The following is a 15,183-nucleotide window of genomic DNA, read 5'->3' as shown; positions in this document are numbered from 1 at the left end:
TTTGTATTTCTACCTTCTCCAGGTTCCGACCGATTTCTGTGTTCAGGGAAGCAAATGAGGATGAGAGTGGCTTTACCTGTTGCGCGTTTTCTGCAAGGGAACGATTCTTAATGCTGGGTACTTGCACAGGGCAGTTGAAACTCTATAATGTGTTTGGTGGACAGGAAGAGGCCAGTTACAACTGCCATAACTCTGCCATCACGCACCTTGAGCCATCCAGGGTGAGCAATCAAAGACCTGTTCTGAGTTTTAGAAGTTCTCACAGCCTAAACCCTAGTATGTTGTGAGCCCATCTGGATATGTAAATCTAAATTGCACTGCTGGGTGGGCTGCAATGCCTGTCATTAAAGTACTTGTAATAGTTACATACTCAAATGCTCTCTGTGAGTTCTATAATTAATATTTGTTTTTCTTCCCATGATAATAGAAAAGATGCACAGTGGCCGTGTGCCTTCATAAGTAGTGAATATATATGCCTGGAAGTGGAAAAATGCTTAAACTATGTATTTACGATAAATGTGAGATAAGATATCAGAGTTTATATAACCTCCCTTTGTTGAAGAAATAAATCTTTTGGGGGATGATTCTAGGAAGAAATAAAAGAAATTATAAGTAGAATGAACTCCACTCTCAGAGCAGCAAAATACAGGCATGGATTATCCTGATTTTATGTATTAAAATCATAGATGGTTTCCATTGTTATCTATAACATTTTTCTTTGTCTGCCAGGGGCTCTTTCTCTTATACATAGTATTAGATAACTAGACTTTATCCTCATAGGAATAGTTTAATGAGCACAAAATCTTCTACAGTTCCAAAGTTCATCTTGTAAGTTTAAGTGTACGGGCAAAATGATAACTTCTGTTTTCTTTGGTATTCTTTTCCCTTCCTCCCCCTCCACTCCCAACTGGAAATACAGGATGGATCTTTATTGCTGACATCTGCTACGTGGAGCCAACCTCTGTCTGCGTTGTGGGGAATGAAGTCTGTCTTTGATATGAAGTAGGTATACTCTGAGCCAGCTGTGGGGTATGTTGCAGTTAGAAAAACCATTCAATATAGGCAGAAACTCTTAAGAACGAATTCTGGAAGAACAGTACAGCACAGCTTTCAAAGTCTCTTATGAAAAAATAAAATATGCTTCCTTTCCTCTGTTGAGTATCTTCCCTACTGTATTTGGTACAGGCAGCTTTGCTGAATTCTGACTACCTAAAGTCCTGTTTAATGCAAGATAGATAAGTGGAATCACTGTTGTCTCTGAAGGCGAAGACATATGTTTGTGTTTTTATTCTCATGTTTGTAAATTATCTTGACAATATTTCTGTAGCCAGTTACAGAATTTCCCTAGCATGGTGATTGGCATGGTGAAATTTTCAGACCTGGATACAAGCTATTTCAGCCCTGAATAAAGCTATTTAAATGTGAATTCAGTACTAGCATTTGTTCCTTCCCATTAAAAAAATGGATGGAAGGTTCTTTGCTTTTGTAAGGTTTGACTGTTGTCTACCTTAGTTGTATGTAACAGTTTTGGTGTGACCTGTTTTAGGTCAGCTAAGGGGCATTTGTCAGATAAAAAGTTTCATGTGCCCCAAGCTTGCATGAGTGTTTGAACATTCATGGCGCTGTTCATTGCTCAGTCCTCTAAACAGCGTTATGCTCATGGCAGACCCTGTTGACAAGTCTGAATTTGCTGCTTGTGTTCTCACTGGTCTGCTATAAAGGCTGTGTTTGTAATAGATATTTTCCTGCAAAAGCCTTTTCTCTAGTTTTTAGTTTTCTGAATTGCTGAAACCTCTGCTGGAGGTGTTGGGGTAGTGCTTGGTTCACACAGGTGATTTCAGTCTTCAGTTCCTGAACTTCTTTACTGACTCTATCTACAGGCATTCCTTCCCTGATGACCACTATGTGGAATTCAGCAAGCACTCTCAGGATAGGGTCATTGGCACAAAAGCAGACATTGCCCATGTAAGTACCAGCAAAGGTCATGGTTGTGAAGCTGGGACAAGAATATAATTCTTCAGAGAACAGCTATACAGATCCGGGTGCTATGATGTTCTGTGCAACTGATGAACTAAGAGGCTTTAGAAGAAAGCTTAGAAAGTGTCAAATAACTTCTCCCTGTGTCTAAGGGTATAAACTTGACCATTCCAAACCAAATGTAGCACAATGTGTGCAATGTCTTGCCTCTGTAGTTAGTATTATGGGCAGTTGTGGCATTTGCTTTGTTTTGCTTTGAGACATATCATGCAGGACTTCCCCTTCCTCTCCCTTCCCCCCCAGTGCCTGAAGTTGCCTCCTTTGCCTTATTTGTCAGTAATAATGATAATAAAAGTTCCACTGTTAAGTTGTTCCAACAGCTGTGGGAAATGGCCTATTAAAAGTGTCCTCCTTTTGCCCCCCAAATTTGCCACTTGCTTTTAGGTATTTTAATTTTTAATTACTATTTAATTATTAATTAATATTTGGCATTTTTAATTTTTTAATTATTTCTAGAGAATCTGGTTTTTTACATGAATACCTGCAAATGTGACAGACATGGGCTTCAGAATGCCTCTGCTTCTGTTCTAATTTACATTCATTATAGGCACTGTCTCTCTTGAGAGTATTTGCATAAGAAATTGTCATGCAGTGTAACTTATTCAAATTATATGTGATTTTTACATACTGCTCTGGTTTGTTTTAAGTCAGATCAGTCTGTTTATTTGTTTATTTGGTAAACAGATTTGTTTTCTAATTCTAGAGATTGTTTTCCTCTTAGGTTTGAGTGAGGGCTAGGCTCCGAGGGATGGTACAGGTCAAATTTACCTGAGAAGATGGTCATAAAGCCTTTGTACTAGTTAAAACCCTCTTTATCTTTTTGTCTTCCGAAAGTTTGTTGAGACAAAGCTCAGGAAGTTTAACTCCTTTTCAGCAGTTTCTGGCTCTTTTCCCCCTCAGTGTGTGGAGTTTTGTGTTTGTAAATACCATCTGCTCTGAAGGCAGTTCCATTTCCAAACAGTTTCTGGCGAAGTGGTACCTTGTGACTGCAGCTTCACAGCCCACTTTTCATAATGGGGTTAGTTTCTCTGGAGCTAATCCTGATCGTATTGAAATATATCAGTGAACCTGCAGTAAGCTAAGTACTGGCCAGAACATGTTGTGAGGCTAGGTTCCAGCTGTGAAAAACAAGTAAAGATCTGGTGGGAAGGCTTATCTTTGGAACACTCTCACTTGAAATGGAAAAGCAAAATGGGAAATGGGGTGATTCTGAAACAATCTAGAAGGGGAACATGGGCTGATCTTAGGCACAGGTACATTACAAATTGTGACTAATCTTTCTTTTTCTTTTAAATCTAAAAGATCTATGACATTCAGACTGGCAACAAGCTATTGACTCTGTTTAACCCAGATCTTGCCAACAACTACAAGAAGAACTGTGCCACTTTTAACCCCACTGATGATCTTGTCCTAAATGATGGTGTCCTCTGGGATGTCAGATCAGCACAAGCCATCCACAAGTTTGACAAATTCAACATGACCATCAGTGGTGTTTTCCATCCCAATGGGCTAGAGGTCATAGTCAACACAGAAATTGTATCCTTTTGGCCACTCTGATAAATTATGTGCTGGACATAAAGAATTTATGTTGATAAACAAGTAGCTGTTTGCAGAAGTTGTGTTAATGATCTGCTGTGTTACAGGTTATGAATGGTAACAACAATTTTGTCCGTGAACTTTGAAGTAAGTAGGGGCTGTCAGAGCTAGCTAACTTAAATCTAGATTCTGCCTCTGATACAGCCTAAAGGAAATACTTAACACAGAGAGAGAGCAAGAGAGATTTTCTTTAGTAATATGTTGTGTGGTACCTCTGCACTCTTCCCATCCCATACCAAGATCAACCTTGAAGCTGATGCAGTAACTTCTCATAACTAGGAATGGCATTTTGAGTATAAGAACTTTTTCAGTTTGAGCACATGGAAGGGATTGTGGTGCTAGAATTGCATATTACAAGATATAATAATTGCAAGAGGGTGGCAGTGGTGTTTCTTGAACACAGTCAGTTGTTTGATGCTGTATTGAAAAGGAAATAGAGACTTTTGATTGATTGTTGCTCCTTAGCCTGTATTTTTTCAGTGGGACCTCCGAACTTTTCATTTGTTACACACAGTACCTGCACTGGACCAGTGTCGTGTGGTCTTCAACTATACTGGCACAGTTATGTATGGAGGTAGGACTTCTCAGTTTCACATTACTGTCCTTGATCACCTCTGGTTTGAGATAAGTAGATGCTTGTTCTGTGAAATTGGAAGCTTCAGAGAGTCTGTCTCACTCCAGGCCTTACCAGCATGTGTGAACTGTTTTTTACAGGATATTTATGCTATGTGTGTTGCTGACAAAGTCAGTTTTTTCTAACATCAGCAATATCACAACTCACTTGTGAGATTAAAAATGAACCTATTGAAAACGAAAATGTGTGTAACGGCAGATCTGATGATGCTTGAGAAGAATTTTCTCCTCTGTATTAAGTTTCAGTGATCTGCAGTATCAATAAAGGCAGCTCGGAAAAGTATACATTAAATGGATCTTGCCAAGCTATTAAATAAAAAGAAAATTCATTTAAGAGTCTAATTTGATCTTAAGTTGATTAATGATCATGATGAATGGAAGGTGGATTTGTGGGATAATCTTTCTTTGTATCAGCTATGCTGCAGGCAGATGATGAAGATGACCTCCTGGAGGAGAGAATGAGAAGTCCCTTTGGCTCTTCTTTCAGGACATTTAATGCAACTGATTATAAACCTATAGGTAAGAGTAAGAGAGAAGCAAATAGCTTGGTCTGGAGGTTTAAAAATTTATCGAAAGTTCTGCTTAGTAACCTTCACTTCCTAATTTCCTTTGCATGAGTGACAAAAATCCTGCTATGACCTGCTCTGACTGAAGCGGGGGAGTTGAGTTTAACACTGAAATAGGTTCAAGTATCATATCCTGTTCAGCGTGTGACTATCTTACTTGCTCCTGTTCAGCATTTTTGGCTTTATTTTCCTTTTCATCTTTCCAAGTAGGGCATAATCTGAGATAGCGGGTCATTTGGCCAGATGTCTTTGGTCCCTTTTCAGGAAGTCCCTCCCCACCCTCTCCTTTTCCCAGCAGCATTTCCCTGTGCTGGTGGTTCAGACTGCTGTAAGTTTCGCCTTCAGCTTGCAAAGCTTCTGCAGCTAGGCTAATTGCTGCTACAGACATAAACAAATGTGGGGTTTGCTATGAAAGAAGACATGGCTCACAACTCAATCCCATGGTTGCTACCTATCCTGGAAGATTATCTGTTGTTTACTGTGCTTAGAGAAGCCAATAAATGTGTTATCAAGGGATGAGACACTTTGCAGAGTGGGTTAAGAACTTACCTGGCTATTTTTTATGACAGTCTCCAACATGTTTATTCTTTATTACAGCTATTGTTACAAATGTAACAGGTATTGTTACAAATGTTCATTTCACTTCAGCTGTTGTTTCTTGTCCTATGATTTTATTATCTGCTTTTAGACTTAGATCTTTTATTTCAGTGAGCATTAAGTAATATGCAGTTAACCACTGAGTTTGTTTTGTGATGTTTTCCAGCTACTATTGATGTAAAGCGGAATATCTTCGACTTGTGCACAGACAGCAAGGACTGCTATCTGGCTGTCATTGAGGTAAAGGAGTTAAGAATACACTCTGGGCTCTGTAGCTGTGGTTTGAGTGCAATACTTCTAGTTTCTTCTTAAAACCTTCAAAAGTGATGATTCTGGCGTTCCTGATGTTAAATTCATGTCCCAGGCAGTGGTGGTGTTCTGATGATGGTAAAAATGTTGTTATTTTTTTCTTGTCCACCCACAGCAGTCTTGTTTCTGCCTGTGATTCCTTAAACTTCCAAACACATTTGCCTCTCTTCTTCAAACACTTCCCACTTTAAAATGTGCAGAGGTTTTCCTTTTCATAAGCATAGAGAAATGCAGTTTTTTACCTATTTATACCAGTAATTTCCTATTAAAATTTGCCCTATATCAAATAACCAGGAAAAGTAATCTTCCTGGGGCTTCCCACGGAGCTTTTCTGTGAATCACTCTTACTGTTCCTTTTTCACTTGTCTTCCTAGCAAAATCCCAGAAGCTAAGGATTTGAAGCAAAAATTACTGAGTGAAACTTCTTGTTTGTTAGGTGGGAAGTAAAATTAAACTAATGGGTCCAGTTCTTTGTTCAATGGTATGTTGCCAGTACCCAGTTTCTTGACCCTGAGTATGGACTCAGTGGCTAATTTAAAATCCTGTCTAGTTAATACTCTGAACCACTGATCCTTAAAGACAAAAAAAAGCTAGCCAAGAATCTGTAGAAGGACAAGCTTCATGTTGTAACTCCTGGAGTTGGAGTTGTCAAGGTAGTGAGGCCAAGATAATGAAAACTTTCATTTATAGGAGCCATTGGAGATGTTACTTCAGGGTATGTGGCAGCAGTGGTTGCTGGGGTCAGACTACTATCTCCTTGAACTCCTGCTGTATGACAGCTTTTAGCATTCTCTCAAGGCATATGGTTCAGTGATACGTCAGGGAGGCAAATGTATAGGGAAGTGGTGTGCAGTTAGGTGAGAATGGACCCAAAGCATGTTAAGGATCCAGTAAATGTTTTAAGTCTACTAGTAAGTGTGTGACTTGCAGATGATGGAAGCAGAAAGTAAATATCTACATCACTCCTTGACTGGTCCTTGAAATCAAAAGAACTTGGTTTTAGTGCTAATTGTACTGCTGCTACTGCATGGGAGGGAAAGATTTTGGGAATGTTTCTGTGGCTTTGAGTATGAACACTGAGCCTAATTCCTGGGGCTAATTCCTGTGTGGGCATCTCCTCTTCAGAATCAAGGGAGCATGGATGCCATGAATATGGATACAGTTTGCAGACTGTATGAAGTGGGCAGGCAGCGTCTGGCAGAAGATGAAGAGGACGAAGAAGATGATCAGGTGAGAAGTATAGCATTAACCTACTTGTTCAAGAGTAGCTGTTAGCCATCTACATGTGAGAGGCCGTAGGTGTTCTTTGTTACCCATAAAGTACAGATGCCTCATTTGATCTCAGCTAATATGAAGCAGGTCACTTTACCATCAGCATAAATTGAGACTATCTATGCAGAACCTGTGTGAACTTTGTGCCCTGTAAACAGACATAATAGTTTGTAGTTTATTTATTAGTTTCCTTAAGTATTTCAGTCTTCATCATAGAATGGTTTGTTTCAGAAGGGATCTTAAAGCTCATCTGGTTCCAACCCCCTGCCACAGGCTGGGTCACCTCCCACCAGACCAGGTTGCTCAAAGCCCCATCCAACCTGGCCTTGAACACCACCAGGGATGGGGCAGCCACAGCTTCCTTGGGCAACCCATTCCAGTGCCTCACCACCCTCACAGTAAAGAACATCTTCCTTATATCTAACCTAAATCTCTCCTGTTTAAGTTTGAATCCATTACCCTTTGTCCTATTGCTACAGCCCCTAATGAAGGGTCCCTCCCCAGCATCCTTGTAGGCCCCCTTCAGATACTGGAAGGCTGCTATGAGGTCTCCACACAGTCTTCTCTTCTCCAGGCTGAACAGCCCCAACTTTCTCAGCCTGTCTTCATATGGGAGGTGCTCCAGTCCCCTGATCACCCTCATGGCCCTCCTCTGGACTTGTTCCAACAGTTCCATATCCTTTTTATGTTGGGGACACCAGAACTGCACACAGTATTCCAAGTGAGGTCTCATGAAAGAAGAGTAGAGGGGCAGAATCACCTCGTTTGACCTGCTGGTTAGAAACTTTGAGATCTGTTATACTAGGGTTGGTTGATTTGGTTTTTTTTTAGTATTTTAACATCCAGTAGAGGTGGTGGTATATGCGTGTTTCCTTTTTCTCAATTCCAAGTGTCATATTTGGGCACAACTTGTTGCCAGTTTCTGAATGAGACACAACTCGTGACTGATGCAGTGAAACTGCACCCTGCTTCTACACAGCAGAATGTTTGAAGAACTTTCAAGAAAGGTGTGGGCTTGCATTGGGATGTGTTGGTTTTCATTCTCAGATCAGCCATTTGATCTCTGGCAACTTGATGAAAGAGCTAAGAACTGCAGTAATCGCTCCTCGGGCTGCAGTTGGTAGAACACACAGCGCAGAATACTTACTACAGTACAGTGAGCATTAAAGACCCATTTGTAGCTTTTAGGGTGTCAGATGTGGGGTTCCCTTGGTTTGGTTTTGAGTTTTGGTTTGTTTTTTTGGGGTTTTGTGGCTTTTTTTGTCTTGAACAGGCAAAGACCTTATGCTTCAATTCCCTAAAGATTTTAAATGCATTATTCTCTGCTCTTTGGTGTCTGCATTCTAGTAAAATCATGTATTTGTATCTCCTGCATGAAAAGCTGACTTCACCTTTTCCCAAAGAATGCCAGAAGGTAATAGTTTGCTGAGCTTTTCCACACTGTGTAGAAAACTGGGTTTCTGATACACTTGCTGTCTCTGAATCTTCCTATTGCTGGGTTAAAACTTATTTTGTAGTTCAGAAGACTGGATGCAGATCCCAGGAAAGAGTACTTTTCTCTGTAGCTTGTTGTTACTATTACACTTTCACTGCAATTCTGAAGATGAAGCAGTAGTTCTGTTTGGATACACAGTTTGCTGTCCTGTCCTCTCAGTTTGCAGGTGAAGTCTTTCCATTCTTATGAAATTGTTGGTTACTGTTTCTATCCCTAGATTGGATGGACTCAGTTTAGGAACTGAATGATGGGTAAAGAGTAGAATTCCATGGGAAGCAATGAGTCGGAGGGAAATTACTGTTCCTTCTGAAGTATTTCTACTTTCTTACAGTCCTTACCTTAGGCAGTGGTTCCTATTTTTGTGTCTGCTTCTGCTAGTTTTGTTCACATTCAGTATATTTTAGTAAGCTTATTTCTTTATGAGATCTCAAAACCCGGTTTGAAGCAGAAATTGATTTTGCATTATACAATGATTAACTAGCAGCTGTTTTGTGACATCACTGGTATGTGTTGACTTAAGTGGAGGTCTGTATTTGTATAAGAGGACACAGTCTGAATGCTGTTGGTTCCAGGCTGTAACACTAGGTACCAAGCAGTGATAAGGTATCTATCATCCATTAAATGTGACTGGGGATGTTTCCTGTCTTACAAATGGAGGTGGCCCCAGCAGAATTTAAGTATGCTAAAAGCTTTTCTGGAAGGTTTATGGAGTATTCAAACAAAGCTGCTCTCAGATTGATTTGCAAACTAAGAGTGACTAGTTGATATTACATAATTGCTGCATTTTATGGTCTTCATTTCTGGGGTGTATAGATGTTTCCTAGACAGTAACTTCTAGGGATGGTTACAGTCAAGTGTCTTTTAGTAAGAGAGATTTGGCATTAATATAAACAACATCTATAAGCCCCAATTCATTTCAGTCTGTATGTGTTTAACAAAATATAAACCCCTGGCTTTCTGTCCCATAGCTGTTCACTGCTGTTCCTCCAGGTTTGTTCTAGTCTCAGGCTTACAAAATGTAACTTTTGTCTCCATAGAGACATCCAGCGCTGAGCTAGAATGAGTAGAGGTTTTCCAGAATAAGGACAGAATCTCAGGCACATTTGCCTGTTAGGGCTAACAAGAGTAATTTGCTTACTGATGAACAGGAGTTTTTTGTGTATACGTATGGTCACATATATGTATGTGTTTACTACTTGCCTACTTAGTTTCTGTGATTTAGGCTTTGAAAAATGGGAAATAAACTTTCCAGTTTGTTGGGATTTCTCCCATATACTCTAAAATGCCTTCTGGCTAAAAGAAGATGCTTTCTGATCTTTTTAATCAACGTGGTGTGTGGGGAAATCCATGTGAGTCAACGTTAGTCTGGTGTCTCTTTGGTCAAGATTCGTAGAGCAGATGCTGATTTGTTTGGCCTCCGTATCTTCACACCTTGACTTTATGCATATATATATTTTTGTATATGATCTACATGGGTCCATGAGTATAGGTTTTGCCGGTACAGAAAGTAGTAAGTAAGCAAATTGGTGCATGTTTGATGGGCAAGCCTTGCTTGGAAGTTACGTGATGCAGAATAAAATTGCTTTAAAATTGTGCTTGAGACAGGAACTGTGAAAAATATCTGCCTGACATTATTTTTTACTTTCAATTTTGATGCCTCTTAATGTCAGATTTGACAAATGTTAACTGATAGCTCTATGACAGGCTTTTGAAAACCAAAAGACTGAGAGCCTGTAAAATGAACCTTGCAGGGGAATTTGGCCTTAGGTATCTTTCAATTCCTTCTCTCATTTAAGCGAAGAAACGAAGCAATTCTATTACTCCCCCTTTCTCAAATCAAACTGAACTGTTACATAAATTACCTTCAGATTAAATGATCAGGCTGACTTAGCTGGCTTGCGCTTGGTATTGCTGCAGTAGATGTTGATGGTTTTGTTTGAAATGCTTGAGAATAGCCCCAGTGTAGCTGAGTTCTTCCTTGGCTGTTGTGCTACCCTCCATATAAGAGCTCTGAAAATAAAAAAAGCTACCTTGTCCTAGTTATGGCCAGTAATCCAGAGCTGTCAAGCTCTGGTTAACAGAACAAATGCTAAACAGATATTGGTACTCTGTACTTTGTACTTACTATGATAATTGAGGGAAAGCAAAGCTACAACATGCTTACCAGAGCAGATTTTTGTGCTTCTTTTTGTTGGATGTTTTATTCCAAAAGAATTAGTCTTTCTGCCTTGAGCTTTCATGAGTTTTGTGTATTATTCACTGCTAGGTGAGTATCTAAATGGGTCTATCAGTGACCAAGTCTCACAAGTATTTGCAAGACTATATTCAGTCTACACAAATATGAAACTCTGGGGAAATAAGCAGAGTTTCATATTCTTTAGTCCTGTAGCAAGATCCTCCTCCTCTTCCTTGTGTATTTGCCACTGTTTTAATACACTCCTTCAGAGTTAGACTTAGCAAAAATGAGTATTTGAGCTACTGATACAGATGCTGGACCATCTTTTGGTTGTTAACTTGCTTAATTCTTATTTATTTCTGTTTCTTGGCTGATTAGTATCCTGTGTTTCACTCAGTAATCTACTGTTTTCTGCAGTGTGGCAAACCAGGAATTTCAGAGGAAATGGTGCAGAGGAAAGTGAATGTACTGGTCTGGCCTAGAAAGGGCCACATGGTAGTTCCTACACACTAGAAGAGGACACTTGAGAAATATTATGTTACCAGAAAAGCTAAAACCAAGTAGACCAAAGAGTAGACTCAAACTCTGAAACTTAAGTCTGGATGACGTGATCTTCTGAGTGGGTTACAGCATTTTCAGTCTGTGCATTTTTACCTCTTATTTTAGTTTTTCTTTCCTTATGAGATCTTTAAGGCCTATTTTTCTCTCTGTGGTATATGTGGATGATGTTGCATCCATGAGGCTTAAGTAGTATTCTCAGTTACTGTCATGTACAGAGAGATCTATGGCTGCATCAGCAGATTGCTTCACCTAGCTGTCCCTGCCCTATAAAGTGTGTTCTACTTCTTTTGCCAGAACTGAAGAACTGTTAATTATCCTGCAGTGCTTCTGGGCTATCGAAATGGTGATGGTAGGTGTTTTGTCTTTTTGCATTGGTTTAGAAAGTTGTAGGTCATATGATAAGGCAGTAAAAACTCAAAAGACAATTACTATTCTAGCATATGGTTTAGCCAGGATGAAGAATGTTTTTCCTCAGCTTTCTATGTGGTCTTTGGGATCCCAGTTTCTTACTTGTATTTTAGGACTTTCCCCCTATTTGCCTGCAACAGCAATTTCAGTGCATTTTTATTGCTGTGAGTCTGATATAGGTTTGTTTTCATGTGGATACTTATTTGGTGGGGAAAAAACCCAACCATAAACCTTAATCCATATTGGCACACGTATTTGCGAACTGTCAGACCATGGTGATGCTTTGTCACTACAAGCTGCCTCGGGACCCCTAGTTTTTCAGGAGCTGTTACTGTAACATTTGAAGATACACTTTGTTTATAAACCTTCCTTGAGACAAGATGGTTTAAAGGCTAATAGCTGGGAGCAAGTATTTTCAGGCAAATGTCTCAAAAGATAATAATATACATGTGTTTATTGCACACCTTAATAGGGATCTTTGTTGCAGCCGGGGAGGCTAACTACAGAGTGGTTTCCGTCAAAGACCTGTTAACATAACAGACACATCTTTTGAACAGGCATCCTCCAAACCAAATATTTAAAGAATAATAGTAATAAGGTTTTCCCTATACCTGTACTTCTTAACCCATTTTTAGATAGTAGCAAGTAACTGACAGCTTCAGCCTCTTCTGCTGTTTCAGAATCTAATTTCATTAACTGTCAGTGCAAACAGAGGAAATTAGTGGAAAGGAAAAAGTAATTGGAGCTTTCAGAAGGCTAGACTTAGTGTTATGGAGAAAAACAGCTTCAGCAGAGATAAAAGCATATTCTACCTGTTCAGTGACGGAAATCAAAGGTTGACTTCCTCTCACCTAACACATCTTTCTAGAATTCCCAGAGTAGCTGGAATCCAAGAAAATAAAAGCTGCCTCAGCTGTGATGAGAAATGTCAGTCAGAAGCTTGAGAAAATGAGGAACAAATTCTCATCCACCGGAGAGTGCATTTACCTGCCAAATTCTGAAATTCCATTACACACTATTGTTTTTTGTTATGCAGTTAAAGGAATGGGCTTATTTTTGTGACTGAGTGTGAGATCAGTGAGAGGAAGGATGAGAAGCAAATTCATAAGTTGCACCTAGTTCTGAGCTCCTTAAGTTGTTATTTCTGAGCCCTGCAGCGCAGAGAATGTACTAGTCACATTAGAACACATTTATCCCCAGTATTAAGGACTGTATCAACTGCAAAAGGATGACTTGTGCATGTGCCTCACAGAGGGCAGTGACTCTGGAGTTAGACTGATTGCTGTCAGCTACATACAGTCATGTTAAAATGGAAACAGTTCGTAGGCAAAACCAGATCAGCGGTTGAAGGAGTCCCTACTGAACATGCTAACCCAACAGAGGCCCAGTTACCTTAAAGTTTTTGTTTATCTGTGTCATGGATGCTCTTTCATTCAGCACAGGTAAGTAGTCATTGTTAGACAAGCTAAGCCTGCTTACATAGACTAAGAGAATAACTGCTTTTTTTATTTCTTCACTCCATGTGTTGCCTTTGTGACATACTGTATGCTGTGCTGTTTCCTGTAGTAAATCTGCACATGTCTACATCTGCATAGAACCCTATGGTAAGATTCCTTGCTTGTTACATGTAGTAACTTATGCACATTCCCAGGCTTCTACATTTTTAGCTCTGTGACCTCATTAATGGCTATAAAGAAGTAGAAATTCTAACACTGAAATAGCCAAGGAGGTAAAAGTAGGTACGGGCCCGCAGGGTGAAGGAGAGGAATACTTAGAATGAATTTAATGGTATGATAATATGAAACGAGTTTGAGTTTGCTGGCTGAGGGGAAGGGTGGAGACAAGGTAATCTAGGACATAAAATTCCTTACATGCTTGACCCCCTAGAAGGACTGTTGGCTATATTTAAGATTTTCCATTGTCTGTTGTTCAGGGAGTGTTAAGTGTTTGTGTGAGGGAAGGATTGGATAGAAACTCTTAAGTGACTGAAAACCAGACATTGTCACTTTGTCACTTTGGAGAATTGCATGGCAAAGGATCAGAAAGTACCAATATGCTACACAGATGCTTTGGAAGCAAAGAGAATAATTGTCAGAAGATACAACAAGGGGATTGTCTGTGGAGAAAGATGAATTACTAAACCAAGGGGAGACTTATTCCTCTGGAGTAAAACCTGTATTTGAATAATCATATGGTCTTTTTATATGAAAGCAAAGCTCCTTCCCATGCTGCAAATAGTTAATTAAAATAATACTGATATTTTGGAAGAGATTGGATTATTAAAAATTAGTTTTCTTAGGAGAAACCTGGGGGAGGAGGGTGAAAGACAAGGAGCAATAAACTAGTAGGGAGTTTCTTGCAAAAGCAAATAAATTGACCAAAATAATGAGACTCTGGAAACATTAAAAAAAAAAAAACCAAACAAAAAAACCCCACAAACCAACCAAAAAAACCCACAAAACACAACACCCCCCCCCCAACAAACTAGAGAAAATAATTTATAGAAGCAAATGCTTACCAGCAGATGATTAGACCTACTACAAATAGCAAGAAGTGAATTAAATACTAGCAGAAAGATTTGAGAAAGTGGGAAAAGCTTCACTGACCTATGATTACCTGTTTTGCAGGTAGAGAGAAGACATCCTCATATATGAAAATAAGAATAGTTGGAGTAATGCCATATATATGGTATGATTCAGACTGAGGTGCAGTAGAGATTGTGCTTTCAGGTGAAGGGACTGCTGCTGGAAAGTATCTGCAGGTGGGAGGTGTTGACTTGGAAGTGCTGATAGGAGGTGAGCATGGGGTTGGGGAAGGAGCAGTTGTGAGGTGGTGACAGCCAAACAGTTCATAGAGCAGTAACAGGGGAAGTTGAGCAGAAACCTATTGACATAAATACTTGCTTTGGACTCTTAGGAGAGGAAGTGAGGTGTCAGATGAAAAGATTAAGCTTATTGTAACAGTTGAAACCATGTCAAATAAGCAAATGACCTGTAAATCTGAAAACTTGACTTAAGGTTTCCAAGCCTAATATGACAGGCTAAGAACCTAATGACAGGCTAAGAAAATTGGGACTGTTCAGCATGGAGAAGAGAAGGTGTGTGGAGACCCCAAAGCAGCTTCCAGTATCTGAAGGAGGCCTGCAAGAATGCCAGAGAGGGACTCTTCATAAGGGACTGAAGCAATAGGACAAGGAGGAATGGGTTTAAACTTAGAAGAGATTTAGTTTAGATATAGGGAAGAAATTCTTTACTGTGAGAGTGGTGAGGAGCTGGCACAGGCTGCCCAAGGAAGCTGTAGCTGCCCCATCCCTGGTGGTGTTCAAGGCCAGGTTGGATGGAGCTTTGAGCAACCTGGTCTGGTGAGAGGTGACCCAGCCTGTGGCAGGGGATTGGAACTAGAAGAGGTTTAAGGTCCCTTTCAACCCGAACCGCTTTGATTCTATGAAGTATGTGCAAATGTGCATCAAAGAACAATATGGAAGATCACTCTTATCTCAGTGCACTGTTATCTTAGTGCATGGACCAATCCCT

General features: G+C 39.8%; 1 protein-coding gene across 7 annotated transcripts in view; it reads left to right on the top strand.

Moving 5' to 3' along the window:
- The window catches only part of DCAF1 (DDB1 and CUL4 associated factor 1), a 54,810-nt gene that overhangs the window by 29,335 nt on the left and 10,292 nt on the right, over nucleotides 1–15,183 (top strand). For 4 of the 7 annotated variants that reach the window (XR_013957638.1, XM_080625362.1, XM_080625366.1 and 1 more), the window contains 8 exons: nucleotides 23–221; nucleotides 920–1,002; nucleotides 1,881–1,965; nucleotides 3,340–3,573; nucleotides 4,114–4,207; nucleotides 4,681–4,785; nucleotides 5,596–5,669; nucleotides 6,864–6,968. Coding sequence is in view for 6 of the 7 variants with exons in the window: in XM_080625362.1 (XP_080481488.1) it covers nucleotides 23–221; nucleotides 920–1,002; nucleotides 1,881–1,965; nucleotides 3,340–3,573; nucleotides 4,114–4,207; nucleotides 4,681–4,785; nucleotides 5,596–5,669; nucleotides 6,864–6,968 (979 nt within the window). In the remaining variant the exon portion in view is untranslated. Of the gene's footprint in view, nucleotides 1–22; nucleotides 222–919; nucleotides 1,003–1,880; nucleotides 1,966–3,339; nucleotides 3,574–4,113; nucleotides 4,208–4,680; nucleotides 4,786–5,595; nucleotides 5,670–6,863; nucleotides 6,969–7,584; nucleotides 8,354–13,216; nucleotides 13,255–15,183 lie in introns of those variants that run through there. The other 3 variants (XM_080625365.1, XM_080625367.1, XM_080625364.1) reach the window with 3 other exon arrangements.

Source organism: Psittacula echo (assembly GCF_963264785.1).
Source record: "Psittacula echo genome assembly, chromosome: 9".
Taxonomy (NCBI): Eukaryota; Metazoa; Chordata; class Aves; order Psittaciformes; family Psittacidae; genus Psittacula; species Psittacula echo.
This window is presented reverse-complemented; position numbering and strand designations above follow the sequence as displayed.